The following is a 24,408-nucleotide window of genomic DNA, read 5'->3' as shown; positions in this document are numbered from 1 at the left end:
TCATGTGAAATGTTTTCCAATTTTTAAGTTTGGAATGAAATGGATAGTTTGCATATATTTTTTAAAGTTGAATGTATGGGTGTATGGACCTTCAGAATTATATCAGTTTTGCTGTAAATTAATGTGGCTAAAGTAAATGGACACACCTGAACCTGCAGTGACCTTGTAAAATACTGGTGGCTATTAGATGAAACTGGATCTATCTGGATTGGAAGAGGGAAGGGAAATCAGTTCATCTTAAGTTTGGTAGTTTGGTAATCGCTACTGTAAACAGTTTTTTTACTTCTTAGTATGATCACCAGAAGACAATGCATAGCCAGTATTAAACCAGGGCAGATACAGACGATAAAGGCAAAGCTTAATCTTGCTAGGATTAGTGACTCTAAATTGATATGACTGAAAAAACAGTGAAAAATGCTGAAAGTTAACTGGCTTCAGGGACTAGCAAAATGCCTTGCCTGGTAATTTTCAAAAGTCTTTAGAGACACTGATTGCACCTGGAACCTCTGATTTGATTAACAAAATAAAAAATGTCTACTGTAGTAGCCTCATCTGTGCTTTAATTAAGAGCTTTGTATTTAAATAGAACCATCTGATGCCCTGAGGTTATTTTTAAAGTAAGCTTCTGGCAAGGCAGGAGTGTGGTGGATTACAGGCTTGGAACTGAGGAAAAATCATCGTTCAGCATACAGTTTAGAATAATGTGTGTATATATACAACTACATCTGTATACATGTAACAAGATGCAGGACTGGATTTATTAAAGCCAAATGGAAAGATATTTCCTCTTTTAGTATTCTAGATCCCTTTTAATACATGCAATGTAGATATTGCACTGCAGTCTGATTCGTGTAAATACCACAATAGCACATCAATCTGATCTGTCCAATAAAAGCTCCATTTCTCTACAAATGTAAAACCAAGTTATCAACTTAGTTGTCTGCATCTACTACTCCATTTAACAGTGGCTGTTATGCTTGATGTGGATATATAAGACATATCACCTTATCAGCTCACCATTTATCATGGAGCACGCATGAGCTGAAAAGCAGCAGTGCCAGATAAAGCACACTGATGGAAAATGAGCGGCAGGGTAGCAGCAGGGGTGGCAGACTGGGGGTGCTAATAAGCACAGTTAAAAGGGGATGGGGCGAGGGGGGCAGGGGAGAAGAGTGAACAATTTAGACAAGACATAGCTGAACTTGAAAAGCCAGATAACAATGGATTTTTCTAGTTCTTATTTCAGAAGGGAACTTACAGCTTCCAAATTTTAATGGGCAAGCATGTGCATCCATGGGGAAATCTTCAAGCTGCATGGGACATTCAGCAGAGATGGTCAATCTGTGGGAGAGTAAAAAGAAAACACATCACTTTTTTTCAGCGTTTTCCCTTTAGGGCTCTTACTGCGATCCAGGAGCGCTGGCACAAGCAAGCTTTTCCTGAAGGCTCCTCACTCCTCCTGGAATCACAGCAACCCCCTGTTAAAATGAATGTGAGATAAACCAGGTGGGCCACTGTGCATGCATGCTATAAGCCTTATCTAGTAACTCTAGGACAAGTGAAATGATTTTATTTATGTAAGCTGTTCCAATAAGATCATTCTTTCTTATTACTATGTGAAGGAACTCCTGTGCTGGAGCTTCTGCCATGCACTTTATACTTATCTGCTCTCTGTAGATAGCTGCGACTGGACTAGGAATTTGGCTCCTGAGTGTAGCACTGTTATAGACATAAAGAAGCACTGATTTTATATATAGATGTAACTATTTAAATACATAAAGATAAATACTTGTGTTATATACTTAATACTTAAGTATATAATATATTGATAACTATATATAAAGTTACATATAAAGTCAATGACATATATATATGAATTTATATAGCACTACAGTTAGCTTCTGTGGAAATCACATAGTATTGGGGCAGCCCATTTCATTTCAACATACTGTGAATTACCTGGGCACTTTGTCGGGAAAAAACAACAGGGTCATTTTCCCCAGCCTATTGCCTGGGGAAGCAATTCTATCCTGGACTGCCCTGCCACTATGTGGAAATTCAGGAGCTACAGTGAACGTAGGGGTTAGGGAAGGAAAAACACTTAGGAAAAAACAAACGTATCCCATGGATGTTCTGTATGATTGACAGATTAAGCTGAACGCAAAGAAAAGTCCAAGGTAAATTTCTGAGCAGTGCAATATCAGTTATATTGATATAAAATACATCAAATGTATCAAAAGAGCCAAAGCTTACTTTTCTAGGTGCATGCAACACATAGCACAGTGGGAATCTGTTTTGATTATGCCATTTTGATATTTGCATAATACAGATGGTTTTCTCAGGACAGTGAGGTTGCAAATCTCATTTTATATTATGAATACCCTTATGGCTTTCTTGTTTCATGCTGCCGTTCTGCCTCAGAGGTAACAGACCAGAGACACCCAAAGCCTCACAGGCTTCCCGGTGCTGGGGTGATGCAGGGCTCTGCTGGAGGGCAGCCTGGTTCCTTACCAGACTGCTGCGTGGAGGGCAAAAATCTGCAGAGAAATCCACAACACCCTACCACCCGAATGCAGAAAGTACCCATTGCCATCACAACAGCTGCATGTATACATACTCCTCAGCTATATACACTCACTGCTTCATATTAGCACACCAAAGTGAGTATTCTTGCTACAAGAACTTCTATCCAAAGGGATCATAAAGGGTAACAATCTGTCCATGTACAGATGGCACAGCATTCAGTCAGTCCAATTCAATACAACACAATGATGCCTTGCCGGGGCACTCCAGCTACATGGACAATAAACTGGGGGAACGAGCTCCACTCTCTGCCAAGGCTCAGAAACCTGGAGTTTTACCAATAGCTGGAAATGGCAAAATAAGCACAGAGAAATGCAATAGTATCTATCATTGGCTAGAGATTATATCATGACGATAAGCTGGGAAACAGGGAGGGAAAAAGGCAAACTGCAAACAGTAATGGAAAATATAAAGATAATACACCATATAAAGCAAAAGGAAAAAAAATCCAGTTCAGAACAGAGATAATGTATTGCTTGGTAAGAACAGACAGGAAGTCTACAACATAGAAAAGAAATTACTGAAGCCTGAGATACCTGCCCTTAGGCAAAACTGTTCTTGGACTTCATTTTTGTAAAAGAAATTTCAAAATCACTAAAATACAGAGTTGTGTGCAGTGGAGACTGCCCTTGGGCAACAAAGCCAGCAAAGCCACAGTCACTGAGAGTGCTATGTGGATGCATTATGAACAAGCTGGTTCTAGTAGCATCATGCCCAGAATTATTGAATCACAGAATCATAGAATGGTTTGGGTTGAAAGGGACCTTAAAGATGACCTAGTTGAAGCCCCCCCTGCCATGGGCAGGGACACCTTCCACCAGACCAGGTTGCCCAGAGCCCCATCCAGCCTGGCCTTGAACACTTCCAGGGATGGGGCATCTACAACTTCTCTGGGCAGCCTGTTCCAGTGCCTCAGCACCTTCATAGTGATGAATTTCTTCCTAATATCTAATCTCAATCTACCCTCTTTCAGTTTAAAGCCATTACCCCTTGTCCTATCACTACATTCCTCCTTGTGCTATCACTACATGCCCTTGTAAAAAGTCACTCCTCAGAGCCTTTGCTTCTCCACACTGAGCAACACCAACTCTCTCAGCCTGTCTTCATAGTAGAGGTGCTCCAGGCCACTGACCATGTTTGTGGTCCTCCTCTGGACTCAGTCCAACAGGTCTATGTCCTTCTTGTGTTGGGGGCCCCAGAGCCAAATGCAATACTCCAGGTGGAGTCTTACAAAAGCAGAGTAGAGGGGGAGAATCACCTCCCTCTGTGCTGCTCACATTTCTTTTGATACAGCCAAGGATACGGTTGGCTTTCTGGGCTGCAAGCACACATTGTCAGGTCATCTTGAGCTTCTTGTTTACCAACATCCCTAACTCTTTCTCAGGGCTCTTCTCAATTCATTCTCTGCTCAGCCTGTGTTTGTGCTTTTGATTGCCCTGACCCACATGCAGGACCTTGTACTTGGCTTTGTTGAACTTCATGAGGCTCAGACAGGCCCACCTCTCAGCCTGTCAAGGTCCCTCTTGGATGGTGTCCCTTCCCTCCAGTGTGTTGACCACACCACACAGCTTGGTGTCATCATCGAACTTGCTAGAGGGTGCACTCAACCCCTCTGTCCATGTCGCCAACAAAGATGTTAAACAGTGTTGGTCCCACTGCCAGCCCCTGAGGAATGCCACTTATCACTGGTCTCCACCTGGGACATCGAGCCATTGACTGCAACAATTCAAGTGTGACTATCCAGCCAATTCCTTATTTACTGAGTGGTCCATCCATTAGATCCATGCCTCTTCGGTTTAGAGACAAGGATGTTGTGCAGGACAGTGTCTAATGCTTTGCAGAAGCATTTAGCACAAGCACAACTTGCATCCTTTTCATAAAAGTCACTCCAGTGGGTACTTAAAAGCAAGGCTACTATCCCTCCAATATATCATTATATTTTCTGTATCAAGTATTGCAAATTTAGGTTTTTATACATTTGGAAACCTTGCTCCAAGTGCCATAAGAACGCTGGCATGCTTTACTGCAGTCCATCTCCTGTCTCTTTGTCTACCACCAGTTCAAGTATGTTGTTTCAAAGGCTGCAGCTTGACAACATTTTAATAGACACACTTGTCATCTGCAAACAGTGAAGGAGGGGTTCCCTATATTCATCTTACCCAGACAGCAGCTGTGGAATCAGGAAGTGAAGGAAGGTTCGATGCAGAATTATGAATAAGACCTTTTGTTTCATCTGATTGTCTTATGAATTGTATCCTGCTGCCTGCATCTCTGGAAATAATCTTTGCGTGTAATGAGGAAAACCTTAGACATTTCTCAACTGTAAGTGTGGAAGTGAAGATGAGGTGCATGAATACTGTGGCCTAGTGGAATTTAATTAAGTCCCTCCAGAAATTACTTTTGCCTGCCTTAAATGAAAGGGTAACACGTAAGGCTGGAGGGCACCTGGCTGCCACTTTCTCTCTCAGAATCTGCAAAGACCCTGGTGGCGCCAGGGCCATTCCTGTACCCCCTCTGAATTCCTCATCCAGCAAAAGGTGGCGTAACCCTTCAAATGATGGTGCATGGTTCAGTCTTCTGGGTTTAGCTCACGGGTAGGGAGAACAGAGTCTGCCAGCTGCAAATATGCTTCAGTACAGCCCTTCCTTTTATTAACATGAATTCTTTGGATGAAGAAGTTCCTTTTGTTTGTTATCAGCAATATCTGCATGCTCCTTTCCTTTTTCCATGCTTCCATTCTAGGGCCACTCCTAGTCTGGCCATCTTACACAAGTGAACTAGCTATAGTTCTTTGTTACCAGTTATTCTTACAAGAGTATGGAGTTGAGCCTCCTAGGTAATTTTTAAAAGGCTCAGTGAACACTCCTAGCTACCTCTTACAAAGTTTGCATTACTCAAGGTTTGTGAAGCATCTTGTAATGAGCAACACAATAGAAAACTGGACTGTAGGTTCCGACACACCACATAAACATCACCACTTTGAACCTCTGCAGAGCACTCTGTGCTCAACAGGAGCTGTTCTTCATTACTGTGCGAGGACCTTAAAAACAATCACTGAACTGACTCCTGGTTCAAAGAGACTGGATGTTCTACTACAAATAGAAAAAATAAAGCAGCACAGCAGCCGTTTCTGACACTCTGGGGGCTGGAAGCATGGGTCACTGCATACAGATTTACTTCTAGGTGCAGGGTACAAACTCTATATTCAGATCATAGCTCCAGGAGTCACAAAGAAATTGGTACCTGGGCCTGCTCCTTCAAATACCACCTCTGGTGATATTTGCACACTTTGGCTTTTAACATTGTGTTAAAGCTTAGGTACCCTTTGCATATCCTAGTTTACACAGCTGATTATAACAAAATTACTCCTAGTTTGTATTTATTGAGAGAAGAGAAAGGAGGCCTTGGCATGCATACATGAAACAGCATTTGCTTAATTCTTTCAATATGGTCACTCCAGAACAATCTTGCTGTGCTCACTGCAGCACAGTTACCTAAGCTAGAGACAGTCTCCAAACCAGGATTTTTCTGTCACAGCACAAGCACTGCTCAAACTGCAGTTCTTCCCAACAGAAGCATTTAAAAGTTTCCCTCCTCCATCATCATTCTGTCTTAATAAAAGCCCCATGGGACTAGTTTCACTCAAACAGAGTTTTTGACAAGATTACAAGTAGCTGTTAAAGGTCATTTACAATGGGAGGATGAAACTTTGGTTTTATTGAAGTTAATGGTAAAATTCTCCCTGACTTCAGAGGGGCTGGTATTCACCCAAAATGTGTAACAAACTGTGGTTACAGCTGCTGATTTATTATTAACAACAAAACTTCACTTTCATAATGCTCCAAATACTTATACCGCTATCCAAATATTAATCAACCAATAAAACACTACAGCTACCTTCACTATTTGAAAAAAAGAGTTAGGTCTACATATTATCTCATGTATCATCCACAGTTGCACATGAAAGATTCAAGAAACTTCATTACATATAGGCTTTAAGAACATAAGCTCTATTTCAACAAAATATAGACCTGTAAGTGAATACCCATTGAAGAAAAGCATAACAATTCAAACAGCAAGATTTTTTGACTCATGAAAAGTCACCTTCAACCATTTCTACTGGAGAACTAAGCATGATGGCGCTTTCAAAATCCCATTGCTTTTTAATGAGAAGGCGGAGAAGGAGGTGTTAAAAGTCAAGAATGTGGCAAGGAAATAAATGCAGATGTTTGGGAGCCAGACATCCGCTGTGAGTGTGCTTCAAGGAGAGGTGGGAGTCCTTCGGCAGAAGTCCTGGAGGCACAAGGCACCCTGTCCCACAAAAGCCCATTTTAGGGTGCTGCAGGGGCCTCCCTGCTGTTCCTGTGATCTCCCCCAATGCAAGGAACATCTGCTCCTACTCATGGGAAAAGAGCTGAGAGACTGAGCAAAGCTGTCATCTCTCTGCTACCCTGGAAGTGCAGAAAACACTTTCTGGAGTATTATCTCCAGCTGCCAGGCAGGAGGTGAGGGCAGTCACCTGCCCGGGGAACCAACAGAGAGCGGCAGAAATTTGTTTTTTCTTATCAGTTACTAGCTTTAGTAGGCAAACAAATTAAAACATAGAGCTTTAGAAGGAGAGGGGAGCAGAAAGGCAGAGGCACCTGGAGAAGTTCACTCAAGATACTTGTTGAATAGCAACAGTAACTGGTGAAAGGGACACAAGGAAAGCTTTATTGGCTCTGAGGTATGGAGCTGGAGAGATACAAAGCTCTTCTGCCTGTTTGCCCTAATCCTCAAACCAGTTCCACCTTCTTAGTTGTTTATTTCTGTGTGCTGCCCTTGTCCCAGTGCTGGCAACCAGTTACCCACCGTGGGGCTCAGGCCAGAGTGGGAGCAAAAGAGCCAAAGTGCCCTTCCCAACACAAGCCCAGCCATCACCATTTTCCTTAAAAAAAGACAAAACGTTTGCTTGAAACTCATCTTGAATCTATCTCAACATCTCCCCAACATGCCAAAAGATTGAGGTGGATCCAGCCTTACCCAAGCCATACGCTGCCCCAAGGGGCGGGCTGGCTCCCTGCGAAGGGAGACTTCAGGGTTGGGTCAGACCCTTCTCAGAAGCCAACTCCAGGAGAATCATCCCTGGGTACCTACTCCAACAGGTCATCAGTAGAACAGTTTGAGCCTTTGCGGCATCTCCACTATGCACTTTCACACCCTCACGTGGACAAGAGAATAATGGAGAGTTGCTGGTTTGGGTTATACTTTTTCAAACTGTGAACACATTGTTTTCAGTTACCCTGGACTCAGGATGTAACTATTCACCCCTTCTCCCACTGTGATGTCTTGGGAAAACTTCTATAACCAAACCGCTACTCCTTTCAAAGCGTTTTAAAGCAAGACTTGTTTCAGGTCCCAGCACCGTACGTGTGTAATCCAGGGAACTGATGTCTCCCTGTGTACATTAAGTGAATGTAACATGTTCTTATATGTTCTTATATGAGCGCGCGCATGCACACACACACACAGACAGACACAGACCTTTCTTGGTTCTGACACACAGTCGTAATGAACCCTGTTGATGGTGGTGATAGTGAGCTACCTAACATAGCACAGAAGTGTTAGGATGTGGATACACGTTCAGTCACACTACTGACAGCTGTGAAAGTCACCCTGAAGCCTGCCCCTGCCTGAGTGACTGTCCGCAACCTGGCTCAGGGGGAGAGAAGTGATTATTCTCAATAAATCAAACACTGCCTTGCTCACGAATCTCCACCACTGTGCTAGATAAGAGGCTAAAATATGGACTCAGGGCCTTGTTCTGCACCTCTACGTGGAATGTGGAGGCAGTTCACCACTGCTTCTTATTTATAACACCGGCTGTACTCTCATTTCCTTGGAATCCACCATACCAAGTGAACACAGGACAGAAATTAACGCTAGGATCTGGAGTGAAGTGGTCTGCACAAATTTCTGTCTTAGCCCATTTTTCCTCCACTCTACCAAGAATACTACCCTTTCACAACTTTCCTATGATGCTAAGATGTGTTATATTTATGTGACACCAAAATGTGCTTTGAAAATGCCACAGTGAAGGGACTATAGAACACTAAGAGCTCCAGTTACTGATGTTTTTGTGAGCAAATTCAGAGGCATGGTGTACTGGACAGCAAAACTCTCATTTTAAGCAAACCAAATCCTTAGCATAGCTTATGCTGAAGTGAGAAAACACGACTTTAATTGCCTAGATTAACTGTGCTGAAGACTAGATTATCCTGAGATGATCTGTGGTGGGCAGGATTGATCTCAAAAGCTGTGCCACTGTAGGAATGACCTCCCTGCATGTGGAGTACCCTAGCATACCCAGAGCACACTCTTAGGTGGGGGCAGGGGGGATGTTCAGCCTCTAGGCACAGAAAGAATGGAGAAAGGCAATGAAATAACCAATAGGACATTTAAATTATCTGATCTTTGATAGGAATTTGGGGGCTTATAGAAAGAATCACATTTCCAGCTCCTGGTAAAAGCTTATAACTGATAATGCCTTTCATTCTACAGTATTTCTTTAATACGCATAAAACCAGTGGACGGAGCATTGAGCTTATGCTTATCTATCTAATGCAAGGTGTCTAATGAAGTCCATAAGCAAGGCAAAACTTGCTGGAAGAAGCTCTGTTTTTTATCAGACTAACTGGTGCAGTCAAAACCCCAACCATTTTGCCAGTCAACTCCTTTATACTCTCAGCTTACAGACCTTACTTTCCTAAAGAAACTTTCGACCAATATGGCTATGCAGCTACGAATGCTACAGCACAATATCACACCCATCTACTTAACAGTTTCACTTAAAAACCTCACCGAGCTTTCTCTCCTTCCTGGTCCCTAATCCACGATGAACTCTCCTTGACACCCCATGAGGAAGGCCTTCAGATCTCTCCTCTGCAGTAGCTGAATTCTTGAATCAAACCTCCAAACTCTAACTAGTACTAACAACACTGAGAAGCTGATGCAGTGGTTGATGCAGGTAAAATGGGAAACATCTCATCCAGCCCACCCTTCACTATGCTATGCCACATATTTCCACAAGCCTGCATATGCTACACGTTTTGACTACGATCTCCTCAGCGTGACCCTTTTGGTGGCACGTACAGCTATGTGCTGACTGCAGTAAATACATTTATTCTTGAGGTGCTATGTAAGACTGAACTGTGAACTCCTCTCTGGCTCTCAAAAGAGGCCAGTCCCAGATGCTGGCAGAACCAGCCAGCGATGGCAATGCCTGGTGCCACCCGACTCACAGGGGGTCACCCAACCCCTGCTTTCGGTGGGAGAAAACCCAAGTACATGAGGAAGAAGCTCTCGCAGGCACCCTAGGCAATGCAGTCTGAGGAGTGATGGACATGCCACAGTGCATCTGTCCTCCAAACACCACCTGTTAGACAACTTGGTAATTGGTGCAGGTTTTCTGACAGGTCAAAGGGGCTTTTGTTCCTCCATTTCTGCCTGTCAGCACAGCACACGCTCCCCCCTGGGTGAGGGTTACCTGGCTGCACAGCCATCCTATTCCTTCCTCCCAGTTCACACAACCTTTATATTTGTATGGATAGGCACAATCTGCATGTAGTATTTTCTACAGAGAAAAATGAGCTGGATTTAGGAAGTATTAAGGGGTGGGGGCACACACCAGACGGGCAGTACCAGTCCATTTGGGCTCTCTTACATCTAGACTGGGGTGCACAGACACAGGAGGATAGGTAGAAGGGATTACTATCCGGCGACCCTAAATACAGAGCTGAAATCTTTGGTTATTTTCCACAGTTCAGACAAACAAACTAGAGCTCCAAAACATCTCACCACAGTTTCCTTTCAGCCACTGACATTTAACCCCAGCCTCTTCTTATTCACCTCACATTTCTATGTCCACCTCTCAGGTCACCCCTCATCAAGATCTGCCCTTTGTGTAACTTCAATGCTTCTCCACACCTCTGTGTGAAAGGGCCATGCACCACGCAATTTGATGATATGCTCTTCTGCAGGGAAACACGTGCATATGGCATATGCCTATTCGTATGTAGCCCTGCCGGTGCACAGAGGACATTGTTTAGCCATCCAAGCAGGACACTATTAGCCGGATTTTTTTGCCTTACTGCTGAAATGCTACACACTCCTCATCAACACAGCCATGAAGTGTCAGGTAAAGGGGCAGGCTGTGGGTGCTCGCTGCTCCAGGGAAAGAGCCTTCTGAACCCTCTGCTGTTTCACACCTTAAATAGTCATCGAACAGGCCTCAGCTTACCATCTCTTTGCTATTTATACCACCACCAGCACCAGCATCTGCTACACTGTAAGCACCCGTTTGCTGCAGTGCCATCTGAGGGAAGGAAGGGCTGAATCTCCCAGCAACATTTGACTGCCCACATGCTAAACCATGTTCAACAATGTACTTGGCTCCTTCTCTCCATCCAGATTTCCCCAGGAAGAAGATGCGGTTATGCAGCTGGATGGGGGCTCCCTGTTTCTATCAAGATCAGTGGGGTACTATCTCCCTCAGGGCATGCACCCCTGTGCCTCTGCATGCAAACAGGGACCGTGGACAGGTCAGCTCGGTGACACCTTCAGAAGAGACAGAAAAGCAAAAGCATATAGCATGGGTGAGATACATATTCTACCACTGGACTGAGCAAACCTAGAGATAGTGGCTTGAGTGTAAATTACGTTGAAATCAATTTGTGTAACTGATGCTTTTAAGATGCACATTTAATGGCAAGAACATACTAGGTATTTATTATTTTGACTAAGGAGGTTTTGCTAATTTTCCTTTTCTTTTAGCTCAATCTCCAAGTCAAAACAATATTTTATATACATGGACAGGACACATGCATGCATTAGCCACTGAAGAGATGACTGTGGAGCAATGAGACAACCTTATGAAGTCTGACCGAGCCATGAAAATAATGCAGGGTTGGCCACCCCTTCTGGGCCCGAAGTTTCCTGGCCCAAATTCCTGAGAGGAGTATGCAAAGGGAAGGCCAGCCTCCCTTGCAGAAACTCTTCCCAGGTTTTATACTGGCTATAGTGCATATAACGGACACAACCTCAGGATTTTAGCTAAAGCCTGGTAAAAAAGACTTGCTTCATCATTTAGAGCAATCAAATAGAAAAAACAGTTTGGAATTTTTTGAGTGATATAACCATGACTGTAAGGTACAAGTTTACATATGTGGTTTCAGGAATTTTTAATTTAACAGTAGAAAATGGAATAAGTCAGGCTGAACATCAATATAAGATAAACTAACATAGTAAGATCTTTTAGAAAGTAACTGAGGTCTCCAAAGGCAATGTCTTAAGACTTTTACAGAACAGAGTAGACAGAAGACTAGAAACAGGCACTGCCAGTGGACTGCTCATTAAATGACAAGCCACGTGCATTTTTTCATCTGCGCCATCACACCAAGACACTTTCCTGCAGAAAGGTTGAAGAAGCTAATGGGACAATGAAGACTATTTCTACCCATGCCCATTGCACAACTTTACTCAGCTATATATATTGGTATTTTGATTTGCTGAAGTCTTCCAAGAAGGTTAAATTACCAAGAATTTCCTACAGGGTAACTTTGGTGTAACATGATCCAGAATTAATTTCTCACTCCACCCTAATATGTTCATCTGATCAGATGTTTCTGAAGCATCTTAGAGCAAGCCCTTCCTGTCTTCTTTTCTGAAGTAGTTTGGAGCCATTCTCCAGCCTCCCTAAGCCCTTTATTCCTCACACATACGCTTTTACTTTCTGACTACTTCAGATATCTATAACCTAATCTGCACTACTTTCTCGTTATTCCTGAGTGACCATTATCAGTACCAGGTATCCTGCTCCCCCAAACCTTTCTACCCTAATTTCTTGCAACACCTTATCTCACCTAAGCCCTCAAATGCATCTTCCTGATCCTGCACTCTCAACCTAGACACAGGTACCCAGCACCCACCAGCAGTTCACTGACCTCCGGCATCCCTCACCAGATACCTCTTTCTTCACCAGCATTCTATGGGCTCTTCCCTTCATCTAAACAAGCAAAGGCAGAATTGAAAGTTATTGGGGTTTCTTGAGCTTCTAGGTGCACTATATTCCCCCACTACACCCACCTAGACAAAAGTGGAGGACTGAACCCAATTTGAGTGCACTCATGTGTGCTATGCTTGCACAGCCTTGGGCTTTATGTTGCATGGAGAGGAAACTCTGCAGCTCCTCTACAACACAGCTACAGGACCAGCTGCTGGCTAGAACATCCCATAGTTTTAGGTGGCTGGCACACCACCCGTCTCCATGAGTATGGGGATTGGAAACACCAGTGGAAATAAGTAGGATGGGACTCATGTCACTAAACACAGACATCGATAGTAACAGCAATTACCCTATGCTCATTTTTTCTGCCACTGTGAAAAAAACAGGAACCTTCCTAGTGGAGTGAGTGGAGAGAAATAAGCATCTTTCATACTAAAGTAGATATCTGAAATAATGCAGACACCTAACTCCTTAAGAAAGTCTCTCCCCTGCACTGGGAGCAATTCTGAGCCAAGAGGCTCAGCTGCAGCCGTCAACATTACAGATAAGTAAAATTAGCTGAGGTGAATCCCACCCATCCTGCCTGGTGCACTCCATCACAGCGTATTTTAGACTACTCACTGGCAGTCTGATGTTTCAGCACAAACATAAATGTACTTCAGGGGACGGTATTTCTGATTAGGCAGATGAAGATTCCAGTTTCAGTCTAAGTGAAATGACTAGGGAGTTCACTGTAATGTCATCCTCCCCTGGTAATAAAAAAAGATAGCATAGCTATAACAATTCTTCAGCATCTACCAGGTACTTTCAAAGCCCCCAGCTGCAGAAGGTAGGACCTGTTTGCAGATTTGGGAAAAATCAAGTCACCGACGCAGCTGTGCTTTCCTGGGTGTGCCTGGGGGGTACTGTCAGGGCACTGCTTCCCTCCGGTTTCTGCTCAGTCACCCCATCCTCGCCATGCACAGGTCAGGTTGGCCCTCCTGGTTTGTCCTTATAAAGTGGGGGGAACACAAGGCAACCTGGCAGAAATTGTACCAGATAACCCCAAGGGAAAGTTGGGTCTGCCTCTGTGCTAAGCACAGACCTGGAACTAAAGTTCGACCTTTTGTAACTCCTCAAAGTTCAGGCAAACATATCCCTCATCCAAGGATGGGCTGGATCTGGTTTGGGTTTTGTCTTTTAATCAATTCTGCCCTTGCTGTGCAAGTTCCCATCTCTGTGATGGAGATCTCTGCAGGGCTCTGCCCACTTTTATTGCCAGCAGAATAGGCTTTTGTCACGCGCTCTACATAGGGACTATATTTGGGCAGGTTGTAATTGCCCGTTTTGAATGTATTACACCACAGTCTCCTCTGATGTTTTCCTCTCACTGGGTAAATCCAGCCCTGGATTTTTCAAAACAACAAATCTTCGTTCCTTGAAGGACAGCTTTTGAGAAATGGGGCAACGTGCAATCAAAGCGGAGAGATGGGAACCAACAGGCTTGGTGTTGAAACACGAATCCTGCTGCTGTCCTCGGGGAAGGGCCCTTCACTTCATATATGCCTATTTTCTCTTGCTCTGTCAAAATCTGAATTGATGAAAAGCAGCTGAAAGTCCTTGCCACTGCAGTGGTTTTTCAACACTTGCGAGATTCAGCCCAATGTGAAGAAATTTTTTTTTTTTCCAGCTTCAGGCAGTTTGAAGCTTGAATATGAAAGAAAAGGCAGCAAGTATAACACTGGGGGAGGAAATGTGTATTTATATGGCTTGATAGCTCCTAATTAGTTTTGTAATATTTATACAATGCCCAAAAGCATTGACAGATCCCTTTCTGTAAATATAAATGGATGCATAAATGAAATCTTCCCTTTGAAATAAGAACAACGTATTCAAATTGAACATAAATGTTCCCATCCAGACGGCTGGCTGACTGAAAACCAAGGGTTCATTTTAAAGCACAGTTTTGCTGGTCACTCCTTGCTCAGGGCCATGCAAGTAGACCCGCATCTGGGAAGGGCTCCCTTCTGGCAAAGTCGGCGCTTGAGAACCTACACATTTTTCATAGAAAAAATTTCCCTTAAAAACCCCAAGCGAACAAAACCTGTCTTTCCTGGTGGGAGCTTGAAAGCAGCACCCTTATCTTCCAGCCAACTGGTTTTATAATCCACAGCTCTACGGCCTTGAGTGGTTAGCTTGCTAATCCAGTGCTTCATAGAAGAGCAGACATCGTGCTCACACGCATCCAGGACGTGCGTGCACTTGCACACACCGCTGTAACCCTCGGTGCTAATGTAAGGAACTTTCAGCCCAGAGCAGCTCCTGTACCACCAAGCAGCGTGGTCGTGCTGCCATCAAGTGGGTGCATTCCTGAATTGTGACTACCTTCCAGGAGCGGTAAAAAGAACTATTTCAGGGCTGTACTAAAAATTTTCTAGTTTCTTAACACAGTACCGACAAATATCTGCAATCTCCAGCTAGATAAATTACGCATATGCAGATTAATGGGACAGATGTAACTGTAACCACTCTCAGGATCTCTGGCAACCTTCAGTTGCCATAATAATATGGGGAAAATCTGTTTATACAGTATCTCTTCAGATAAGTGACCATGTCACATGTGAAGTCTCACATTCTATCAGGTGCCTGGCAGTCCTAGTGGCAGCAAAAGGGTTTTGGGGTTCTTTCAAAATTACAGCGAGAATGGGGGCTCTAAGGAGCCTACCCCTTGTGATGACACAGAAAGATTCTTCAATATCTACAAGCTAATAGAAAATCATTAAGAAAAAGCCTATGAGCTGCTGGTGAAAATTTAACTTATAGTTCAAAACCTTAGCTCGAGTGAGCATTTTCTGCTTCATACAACTTCTGGCTTCTTTGCAGCTTTTTTTCTAGCATCCTACAGCAAAGTTTATCAAAGCTTCTGTCTTTACTGCCAGTTCCCACTGAGTGAAAAAAAAATGCAGCTCACTGAGACATGTTGGTTCTCTTCTTAGCCTGAAAATGTTGCTTAAATTACTGTCCCCATTTTTCAGAATAGTTTCATGGAATAAATGAATTTTATGCTTTTTACAACATCTATTTCTCAGATATGATAAACTAAATATCTATTAAGTTTTTAAAGAGAAAGAATCAAATGTTTGCCTCCATTCACCAAGCTATTTTCTATACAGATTAGTGAAATATGAAGCATATTTGCTAGTGCTTTTTTTACCACAGTGCTCTTACTAAAAAAGAAATATTTAAAAGCGGGGATACGGACAATACTCCCCTCTAGGGGCAGAAACAGAATTTGCAACATTCAGTTCAGCAGCATACCATTTGTAATCCACATTAGCAAAATAAAATAAATAGGGCCTACGAAATCAAAGACAACCAGAATTATTAAGTTATTCCCTGCAGAGAATACTTCTGCCTATGACATCTGTCCAAAGAGCACGTTGTGTTCCTATATCCATGCAGAAGGGTTTTAATACTGCATGTATATAGAAGCTCATTTATCAGATTTCCCTAGCAACATATATCCCCATTAACTTCTGACCCAGACAACGTATCATCAAATGCAAAATGCAAAGAATACATTTTTCTTCGTAAGTAAACACATGTATCATGAAAACATATATACTGACAAGTGCTAAAGCTGGAAGTTTGCTCAGCTGATCATACTGGGTGTATTTAGAAGTCAAGTAAGACGGAAGGTCAGCATCAGCTCGGCTGCTTTCCTCCTCTTCATTCAGGCAGCCAGATGCAAGGTTGAAAAAGCAATTCAGGCATCTCAGTCAATGACAGAGGGTCCAATCCTCCCCGCACAGAGTACTCCTACGTACAGTCTGGGAAGTTCGCAATTCCTCCTTGGAAACGAGGGGAATGCAGAGCTAACAGAGGGTTGTCTCCACATCCCCAGATCCTGAGAACCAAGTAAGCCTGATGGGAGCCACAGGAGATGGGGCTCAAGACCTGGCTAAGTCCCAGTACCTTCAACCAGCGCATCGCAGCTGAGACAAGCAGCTCTCCCATCAAAGAGCCCAATGCAGCCTACCTTCTTACAGAAAGCCATCCTAGGTAGCACTGCTGAGCTGTTATCTTCACTGGGACATGCAAAGGCAGCTGCAAGGGCTGGCTGCATGACATAGCCACCTCTGTGCAGGTTGGGATGGGATCCTCAAGCCACCTCATGGCAGAGTATCACTCACACTGCTGAAACGCCCATCACAAGAAACTGCTATCCCTAAAGTAGCACAGCTCCATGCATGCTACAAAAGTGGTCTCCTGACTTGTGTTTAAACTGAATAGCATAGACAGTCTTTTATTTTTAAAGTTATTACTTGCAATAGTGGAAGGCAAGCTATTTAAAAAGCTTTGCACTCCATTTCTTATCACATACACCATGGTTAGTGGGAATTTATTTCCACATACATGCACACCCACACACAATACTCTACCAAAAAAAAAAAATTATGCTGCATGTTTTTTAGGTTACACAAGCATTCTGTGTCTTTCTGTAGCCTACAAAAAACATCAATCCCAAAAAGCTTTCCCCCTGTCAAAACCAGGGGAAAAGAGACTGAGTGGGATGATGAGGAAGTCTGTGTCAAACCCAAATTTTTCTTCAGCTGTATATGCTGAGCAGGGCACTGTCTTTTCCGCAACACACCTATAGCCTGTGGCACCTAATGAGACAATACTCTGCCGTGGTCACAGGGTAGGCACCTCCACAGTGCAAACTCAGATTCAGCAGTGAGCTCACCTTGGTCTTGCTCACCCAGGTCTCACTCTGCTACCTCAGATGGCTCAGCTCATTGCCTCATGAGTCAGTCCTTCGCTGCATTTATTTAACACTGCAAAACCCAATGCCTGCACAGAAATAGCATGCCAGCTGCGAATCTACCACATAACATAATGTTTTGCTTCAGGCTGACTGTGAGCCTGATCTGGACTTACACAAGTAATTTATACAGATAATCAAGAATTGCTCCTGCAGCAGTCTTTGGAGTGGTACTAGTGTAGTCCTAGCAGCAGTGAGACTGGTTTCAAGGCTGGCATTGCAAATATTTTTGTGAAAATAAGTTTCTTTGACAGTTATTCTGACTTTTATTCATTTAAGTATGTATATGTAACCTCACATTGTTTCAGTTTATTACTGCAGCGATCACTAACTTGGGGCTAGTATGAACAGCAATACAAATAGTAGAAGAGAAAATGAAGGGGGACGGGGTGTCTGTCTTTTAAACATGTTTTCTATAGCATCTAAGACTTTTTAGCATCTAGTGCAGTTACAACTGTGATGGTCTAAAGCTGTAAGTCCTTACATAAGGATATCTTACTTCTCCTCAATCTTTTTCCCTTTCAGAAGAAGGGATTTAAGGCTAGGGCCAAAAGAAATAAATAAGCAAACGAACAAACAAACAAACCCAGGTCAAAACCACCTGAAATAAAATTTGAGAAGGTCCAGGTGCTTGCGTATAAGCCCCAACAAGTCTTGATGACTGGGCCTTCAGAAGTGAACTTGGGGTTCATCCTCCTCAACGTGCAGCTGCAGGTGGCGGTGGGCTCTGCCCCGCAGGGCCAGCCCTGCAGCAGGATAGGTGCTGGTGGGAGCGCAGCTCCCCCCTCCTTTAGTTGGGGGCTGCCTGCTGAAAACATGGGCAACCTCAGCTTCACCTGACTTCAGGCTCCCAAGCACTTTGCTGGGTCTTGGGCACCACTCTGAGCTCATACGTGAAAAGCTCAGAATAACACTTTGTTGCTTGGTAGGTTTTTCCTTTCATGTCTTTTTCAAGTGTTGTCCATATGACTACACTTTTGGAGAAAACCCTGTTGCAGATAGATGACAGTCTCAATTACTACAGGCTAATTACCTTTCATGAGAAAATTGCCATAAACCGATGTGGGATTTGGCCTGAGAAGATTTTCAGACAATCTTCTAACATCACTGATATATCTTATAACTAAGTTATGCAATGATGAAGCTTGACAGTATCCTCTAATCAGATGAGAAGCATGACCCTGAAGATCTGAGACACCAATTCGCTTCTCTGCCAATATAATGTGCCAGCTTTGTTTTCAGAGAAGTACTTGCTAAAGCAGCTTCACAGTGCTGCTAGCTTATTTTACTTATCCCTATGATTTGCCTTTTAGCACTATTACTGAAATTGAAAAAAAAAATAATAACAACAGCTCCAACGGTTCAAGATGTACTGCCCCAGAACAAGATCTCAGTTTCTGGTCTTGGAGACAGTTCTCCTGCAACCAGCACTGCAGCTGCAAATACAAACAGTAAGAGAGAACAGATCTTCATAAAAAAGCTGGACTGAATCATCAAATCTGTTGAGAATATGCCTTCCATTTAATCAAAGGAAATATTTAAGCACTAGCAGTATTCAGAAGCTACAGATTAATTGGTACTTGTAGTCAGCGATTATGTTTTTCATTTTTCTTGATATTCAAATCAATATGTGTGAAAGATTGTTTGCCCAGCTCTACTAGGAGTGGGGGAAGTGATGCTCCCCACAAGCGTTTGCAGAGCTAGTTGGGAATCAGCATCAAAAGAAATCGATTCCAGTTATTACCTCATGGTGTACAGCAGAGTGCCATCGTCCTCCAGGCGCAGAAGTTTGTTTGGGGTTGTCATGTTGTGAGCGATAGACTTCTTGCCATTGTGGAAAAAAGTGTCCGGGGTCCAAATCTTGCTGGCGAGCAGGTTGTTAAGAGGGAGGCGTTGCATAGGTCCTTTGAAGCGCAGCCTTTCATCTTTCCAGCTTTGTCGGAAAAAAACATCAATGGTATATTCCTGGCACAAAGAAACAGTCAAGGTATTGTAGGATCTGAATAGAAGCAATGGTTCCAAATATGACTTTAGCAAAGTAAATACAATGGAGTTGGAAGCCACATGCTTGAACTTACCATTTCTGTGTCTGACACAGGACCAAAACTGGTAACATAGATGTCTGTTTTCACCTGAGTTATTCTCTCTGTAATAAACATAGGCTCTGCATTAGTAATTGCTTTAAGATGCAAATACGTGCTTGTGATGCATTCCTCTATTAACAATATCTGAATCACTCAAAAATCTCCAAAAGCCTGAAATTGAGAAGATGTTTGAGGAGGAATTTCATCCCTTATCAAATGCAGTTGTTGACCTTTGGGAACCCAGGCTCTCTTCTCATAATCAGTGGGAAATTACAGGCCTTTCAAGGGTGCAAGTCCTCTGACCAACAGGTTTTGATCATAAATCACAGAATGGTTGGTGTTGGAAGAGACCTTGAAGATCTAGTTCAACCCCCCTGCCATGGGCAGGAACACCTTCCACTAGACCAGGTTGCTCAAAGCCCCATCCAGCCTGGCCTTGGACACCTCCAGGGATGGGGCATCCACAGCTTCTCCGGGAAACCTGTTCAAGTGCCTCGCCACCCTCACAGTAAAGAATTTCTTCCTAATATCTCATCAAAATGTACCCCCTTTCAGTTTAAAACCGTTACATCTTATCACTGCACTCCCTGATAAAGAGTCCCTCCCCGTCTTTCCTCGTAGCCCCGCTGTGGGTACTGGAAGGCTGCTATAGGGTCTCCCCAGAGCCTTCTCTTCTCCAAGCTGAACAACCCCAACTCTGTCAGCCTGTCTTCATAGGAGAGGTGCTCCAGCCCGTTGATCACCCTCGTGGCCCTCCTCCGGACCCACTTGAGCAGGTCCATGTCTTTCTTATGCTGGGGGCCCCAGAGCTGAACACAGTACTAATAAAAGAAGAGTACAGGGGGAGAATCACCTCCCTTGACCTGCTGGCCACGCTGCTTTTGATGCAGTGCAGGATACGGCTGGCTTTCTGGGCTGCGAGCACACACTGACAGCACGTATTCGATACCTACTACAGGATGAGATAAAGTGTATCTTGGAAGGACCTATTCTCCTCCGCTGACTTGGGTGACCTGCCTGATTTCAGACATCTATGTTATAGATTTCCAGAGTCAGGTGAAATTAATTCTACCCTCAAGACTCCAAGTCGTTCTGGCATCTTTTTAAATCCAGTACTAATTTAATTTAAGGGCAGAAATTTCAGAAGTTTGTTACATAAGATACGAGCATCGAGCCCTATTTTCAAGCATATCTGTGTAAAGTGAGAGGAGAAGGAGAGAAAGGGATGAAAGCAATGTGTTGGTCTCACAAGAGGAAAGGGTGGGGGTAGCCAGATTAAAAAAGGGCCAGAAAGAAACATAACAGATGGTTTACACATGGGTAGAAGATGAGAGAAATCTGGGGGATAGAGAGCTGAAGGAGGGCTCAACAAGGTTAGGATGGCAAGCAACTATTCACATGTTACAGTTTTAAAATAGCTGCTGTAGAGGTTATCAAAATGACATATCAATACAGATTTGCTGTAGCTGTCTAAAAATGGATGGTTTGGAGATCTGTATTTAACACAGTTTTTTGTCATCGGCATAATTTTATACATGCTGACCAGTGAGGGAATCTTGCAGCAACCTGCTAGCACCCTGTCTCGCTCACCTTAGGGAGTACCAGAAAGAAAAGAAACCCAAACTGCATTCAATTACAGAAAAAATGCATCACATGTGCTCTCCTAACCCAACCTCAGAGGACCTCGATGACTGAAAGAAGACTTTCAGTGACTTTTGTATTGTGCTCCGTTTACCAGGAGACAAATCTACTTCGTGAGCTTCATTTAGCTAACGAAACGCAACTCTGTTTTCAAGGCCCATGCAAAGGGCAGGTACCCATTTGGGAGGGCATAGCAGGAGAATGGCCACAGCAAATGCGTTATCCTACCTCCCAGTCCTGGGCGCAGTCTGTTGTCGTAGCCGTCCAGCAGACCATCCAAAATCCTGGTGAATATAGTGATGTTATCATTGGCATCCTCTTTTCCTGACGCTGTTGGCATTTGCGAGAAGCTATTTTATGTAAACGGAAAGAAACACGTCAAAACTCATACCAGCCTCAAGGGGCTTCATTCTCAAGGGAACTTTGTGACAGAGCCTCCAAGCCTCTGCCCTCTCCTGCTGCTCCAGCTGAATGGCATAAGGAGCTGTGTTGATTTATTACTGCTATAAGCCATCATAAGCAGCTCTCCCCGGAGGAGAAGGACCTATGCTATGGAGGTACAGCCCTGGGGGTGCTGGTCGGGGGACACCTGAGTCCACTGACCCTCCTACCATATTGCACAGGGAGATCCCAGTTCCCTGTGCTGCCCTGGCCTGCGTCAGCCCCACTGCTACCCAAAGCTGGCATGTCTCTGCACCCTGCAGGGAGCAAGGTCAGCTCACAGGGCCAACAAAAGCTGTCCCCGGTTTTTCCCCTGGTTAGCTCTCCGGCCTGTGCGAACTGCGTCAGCTGGCAGGGGAGCTGCACGAGCACTGGGGACACTCTTTCAAGTCTGCCTGAAGGTACTCTTTAATCCTTACACGCCAAACAGCTTCTAATTTCCACAGTTTATGTAATTTATTGCCAGAACAAAGGCTAAGCAAATTCCCGTTGCGTTCAAAAATCCCACCCCAGATCACTGGGGTATCTGAAAAAACATACTGCAGTATAGAAAACACTGTTCTTCATTCCTCGTCTTTATTTTGCATAATTAGTCCTCCCTTGTAGTATGCAAATAACAGCAAGGTGTAGTGGGCCCAATTTTGTATGTTTTGGGCCAGATTTGTTTTTATACTCAACTCTTTTTTATTTCACCATTTTATCTGTGGCTCAGACCTAGGAAGCTGCTCACAGCTCATAGCACAACTATAACTTGCACTTTTAAGTCCATTTGATTTTCATTTAAAGATGCTTAGGAGAATCCCCTGCCTGCTAATGCCTTTGCTTACCTAAAGAACAGACACATAAGTTTATCCATAAGCATGCTTCACCTGCAGCAAGCAATGAGCATCTCTTAAGACAGCAAGTTTGCTCATACTCAGTGCTTGTTCAAGTTTCAGTCTCTGCTAAAATCACCAACAAATGCTCCAGCTGTGACAGGGCACATCACCCCACTGGGAGCTGTACCTTGCCAGCAGTCTGGAATCACTTACAGTCCAACAACCTGAACTTGATGTGAGCCAGTCACCCAGAGATAAAAAAATAACACACACATACACCCATGTTTATTTACTACCAGTCCCCAGGGAAATAAATCAGTAAATAAATATAGAGAACCTCAAAACATCCCCCTGAACAGCTTGCCTTGCAGAATGCTTGTAATATTTGCATTAGGCTTACCTAATGGAACAGGATTTACACAAAGACAGGCAAGGCACCTCAACCTGGTTTCACCTGCACAAGGTTTACACTAACAGAACCTCACTGACACCTGTGTAATGGCTCTGGAAGTTGCAGTGACCTGGCGTAGGATGAGCTGCTGATGGCCCCATACCACCACCCAGACATGAACTCCCAGTCCCATGCCTGTTCCCTTTAGAGCTTGTGTGCTTTAGCTGGAAAAGGAAAGGACTGTAAAGCCTCTTAGGGAAGAGGAGCAAGGCTGGCAGTGGGAGCATGTGTCTGATTTCCAGAAACACCAAAGCACTTGCAAATGCCTGGCTAGGGGTGCTCCCTGGGGCCCGAGTGCCTCTGGCACTGCTGAGACCCCATGCTGGAGAGCCCAGGGCTGCCAAGGAGCTCGCCTTCACTGCAGGCAGAGGCATAGCCACAAATTTCACCCATTTTTCAGGCCATCCCATCTCTCTGTGGTCAAAAGACCAACTTAATTCCATTTTCTGTGCTGTAACCACAGCCTCTAGTGAGTAACTGAGGCAGACAACGTTGCAGGTTCTTTTGACTACAAGGAAAGACAGTTAATACAGCAGGTGCAAAATTATTACAGAAACACTAGACTTCCTTGCACCCTAGACCGCTCAAGACGAAAGACTGTACACTTTTTTGTCAGTTGTAATCAAAGGAATTCACCACATAAAGGTGAATATTTGCAAGCAGCAGCCTAACGAATACAAACAGGAGACAGAAGTTACAAGGGTTCTTCATATGCAGCAACCAAAACTAATACTTTGGTAAAACCCTAGAATACTATTTTAAACTTTTCTCATTTATTTTAGCTTCTTTTTTTTTATAAGGAAATGATACTTATCATGCTGTCTGCCTGCTTCACCGTATCAATGTAGGAACCTGTTTTCATTTTCCAATGCATCTGACAAAGAAGCAGAGAGATCAAACTTCATTTCATTCCTACAAGTTTCATGAGAAGCAGTGACTAGACAAGGGGAGAGTGCTCTAAATTAGTGCCTCATTAAGTAAAAATGTGAGGTCAGCAGTCATCTATTCCCTCTGGCTCACTGACTAGGCCAGTCAGCACACATGTAGCTCAGAAACAGCCTCAGCAAAACCAGCCCACCTCTTCTCTGCTAATTAAGAGATACGGAGGAGACTTGCAGGGTGATTAGAAAAGATCCTAGGAGAACAGGACTGCAGAGGTAAGATGTAGGTGTTGCAATCGGAGATGGGAACAAGGGATGCCAAATGCAGAGCCAGGATTATTGCAAAGGTACTGTGCGAGGGGCACAGGATACAAAGCTTCACTAGTTTCTCTGCTCTTGAAAATGCTTGTTATTTTTAGTGCTTATGGCTGAATTCAAAGCCAACCGAGCTCAGAGGGAAGATTTCTATTGATCTATTTTTGTGGGGATGGGACAAAATACCCTTAGCTCTCGTCACTGCTCCTCTGAATCTAACAAGTGTAATGGATGCCACTCCCTTCTATCTCAGCTATGTACACCTTTCACAAGAGTAGTACACACACCACAAATACTGAAATACTTTTATATCTCCACAAGAAAAGCTGATTAATAGATGAAAAAGAT

At 43.7% G+C, this 24,408-nt stretch overlaps 2 protein-coding genes across 4 annotated transcripts in view; one reads left to right on the top strand and one right to left on the bottom strand.

Annotated features, from left to right (window-relative positions):
• The window catches only part of GABRB3 (gamma-aminobutyric acid type A receptor subunit beta3), a 197,820-nt gene that overhangs the window by 20,422 nt on the left and 152,990 nt on the right, over window positions 1–24,408 (top strand). The gene's annotated exons all lie outside the window — the stretch shown is intronic.
• GABRA5 (gamma-aminobutyric acid type A receptor subunit alpha5) overlaps window positions 1–24,408 on the bottom strand; it is a 60,027-nt gene that overhangs the window by 28,362 nt on the left and 7,257 nt on the right. For all 3 annotated transcript variants that reach the window (XM_040584819.1, XM_040584818.1, XM_040584817.1), the window contains exons 4-7: window positions 21,383–21,504; window positions 19,508–19,575; window positions 19,174–19,394; window positions 1,259–1,341 (exon numbers count right to left, since the gene is read on the bottom strand). In XM_040584819.1, coding sequence (XP_040440753.1) covers window positions 1,259–1,341; window positions 19,174–19,394; window positions 19,508–19,575; window positions 21,383–21,504 — 494 coding nt within the window. The remainder of the gene's footprint in view (window positions 1–1,258; window positions 1,342–19,173; window positions 19,395–19,507; window positions 19,576–21,382; window positions 21,505–24,408) is intronic.

This window comes from Falco naumanni, chromosome 2 (genome assembly GCF_017639655.2).
Source record: "Falco naumanni isolate bFalNau1 chromosome 2, bFalNau1.pat, whole genome shotgun sequence".
Lineage (NCBI taxonomy): Eukaryota > Metazoa > Chordata > Aves > Falconiformes > Falconidae > Falco > Falco naumanni.
The sequence above is the reverse complement of the archived record's forward strand: the minus strand, read 5'-3'. Positions and strand labels throughout refer to the sequence as shown.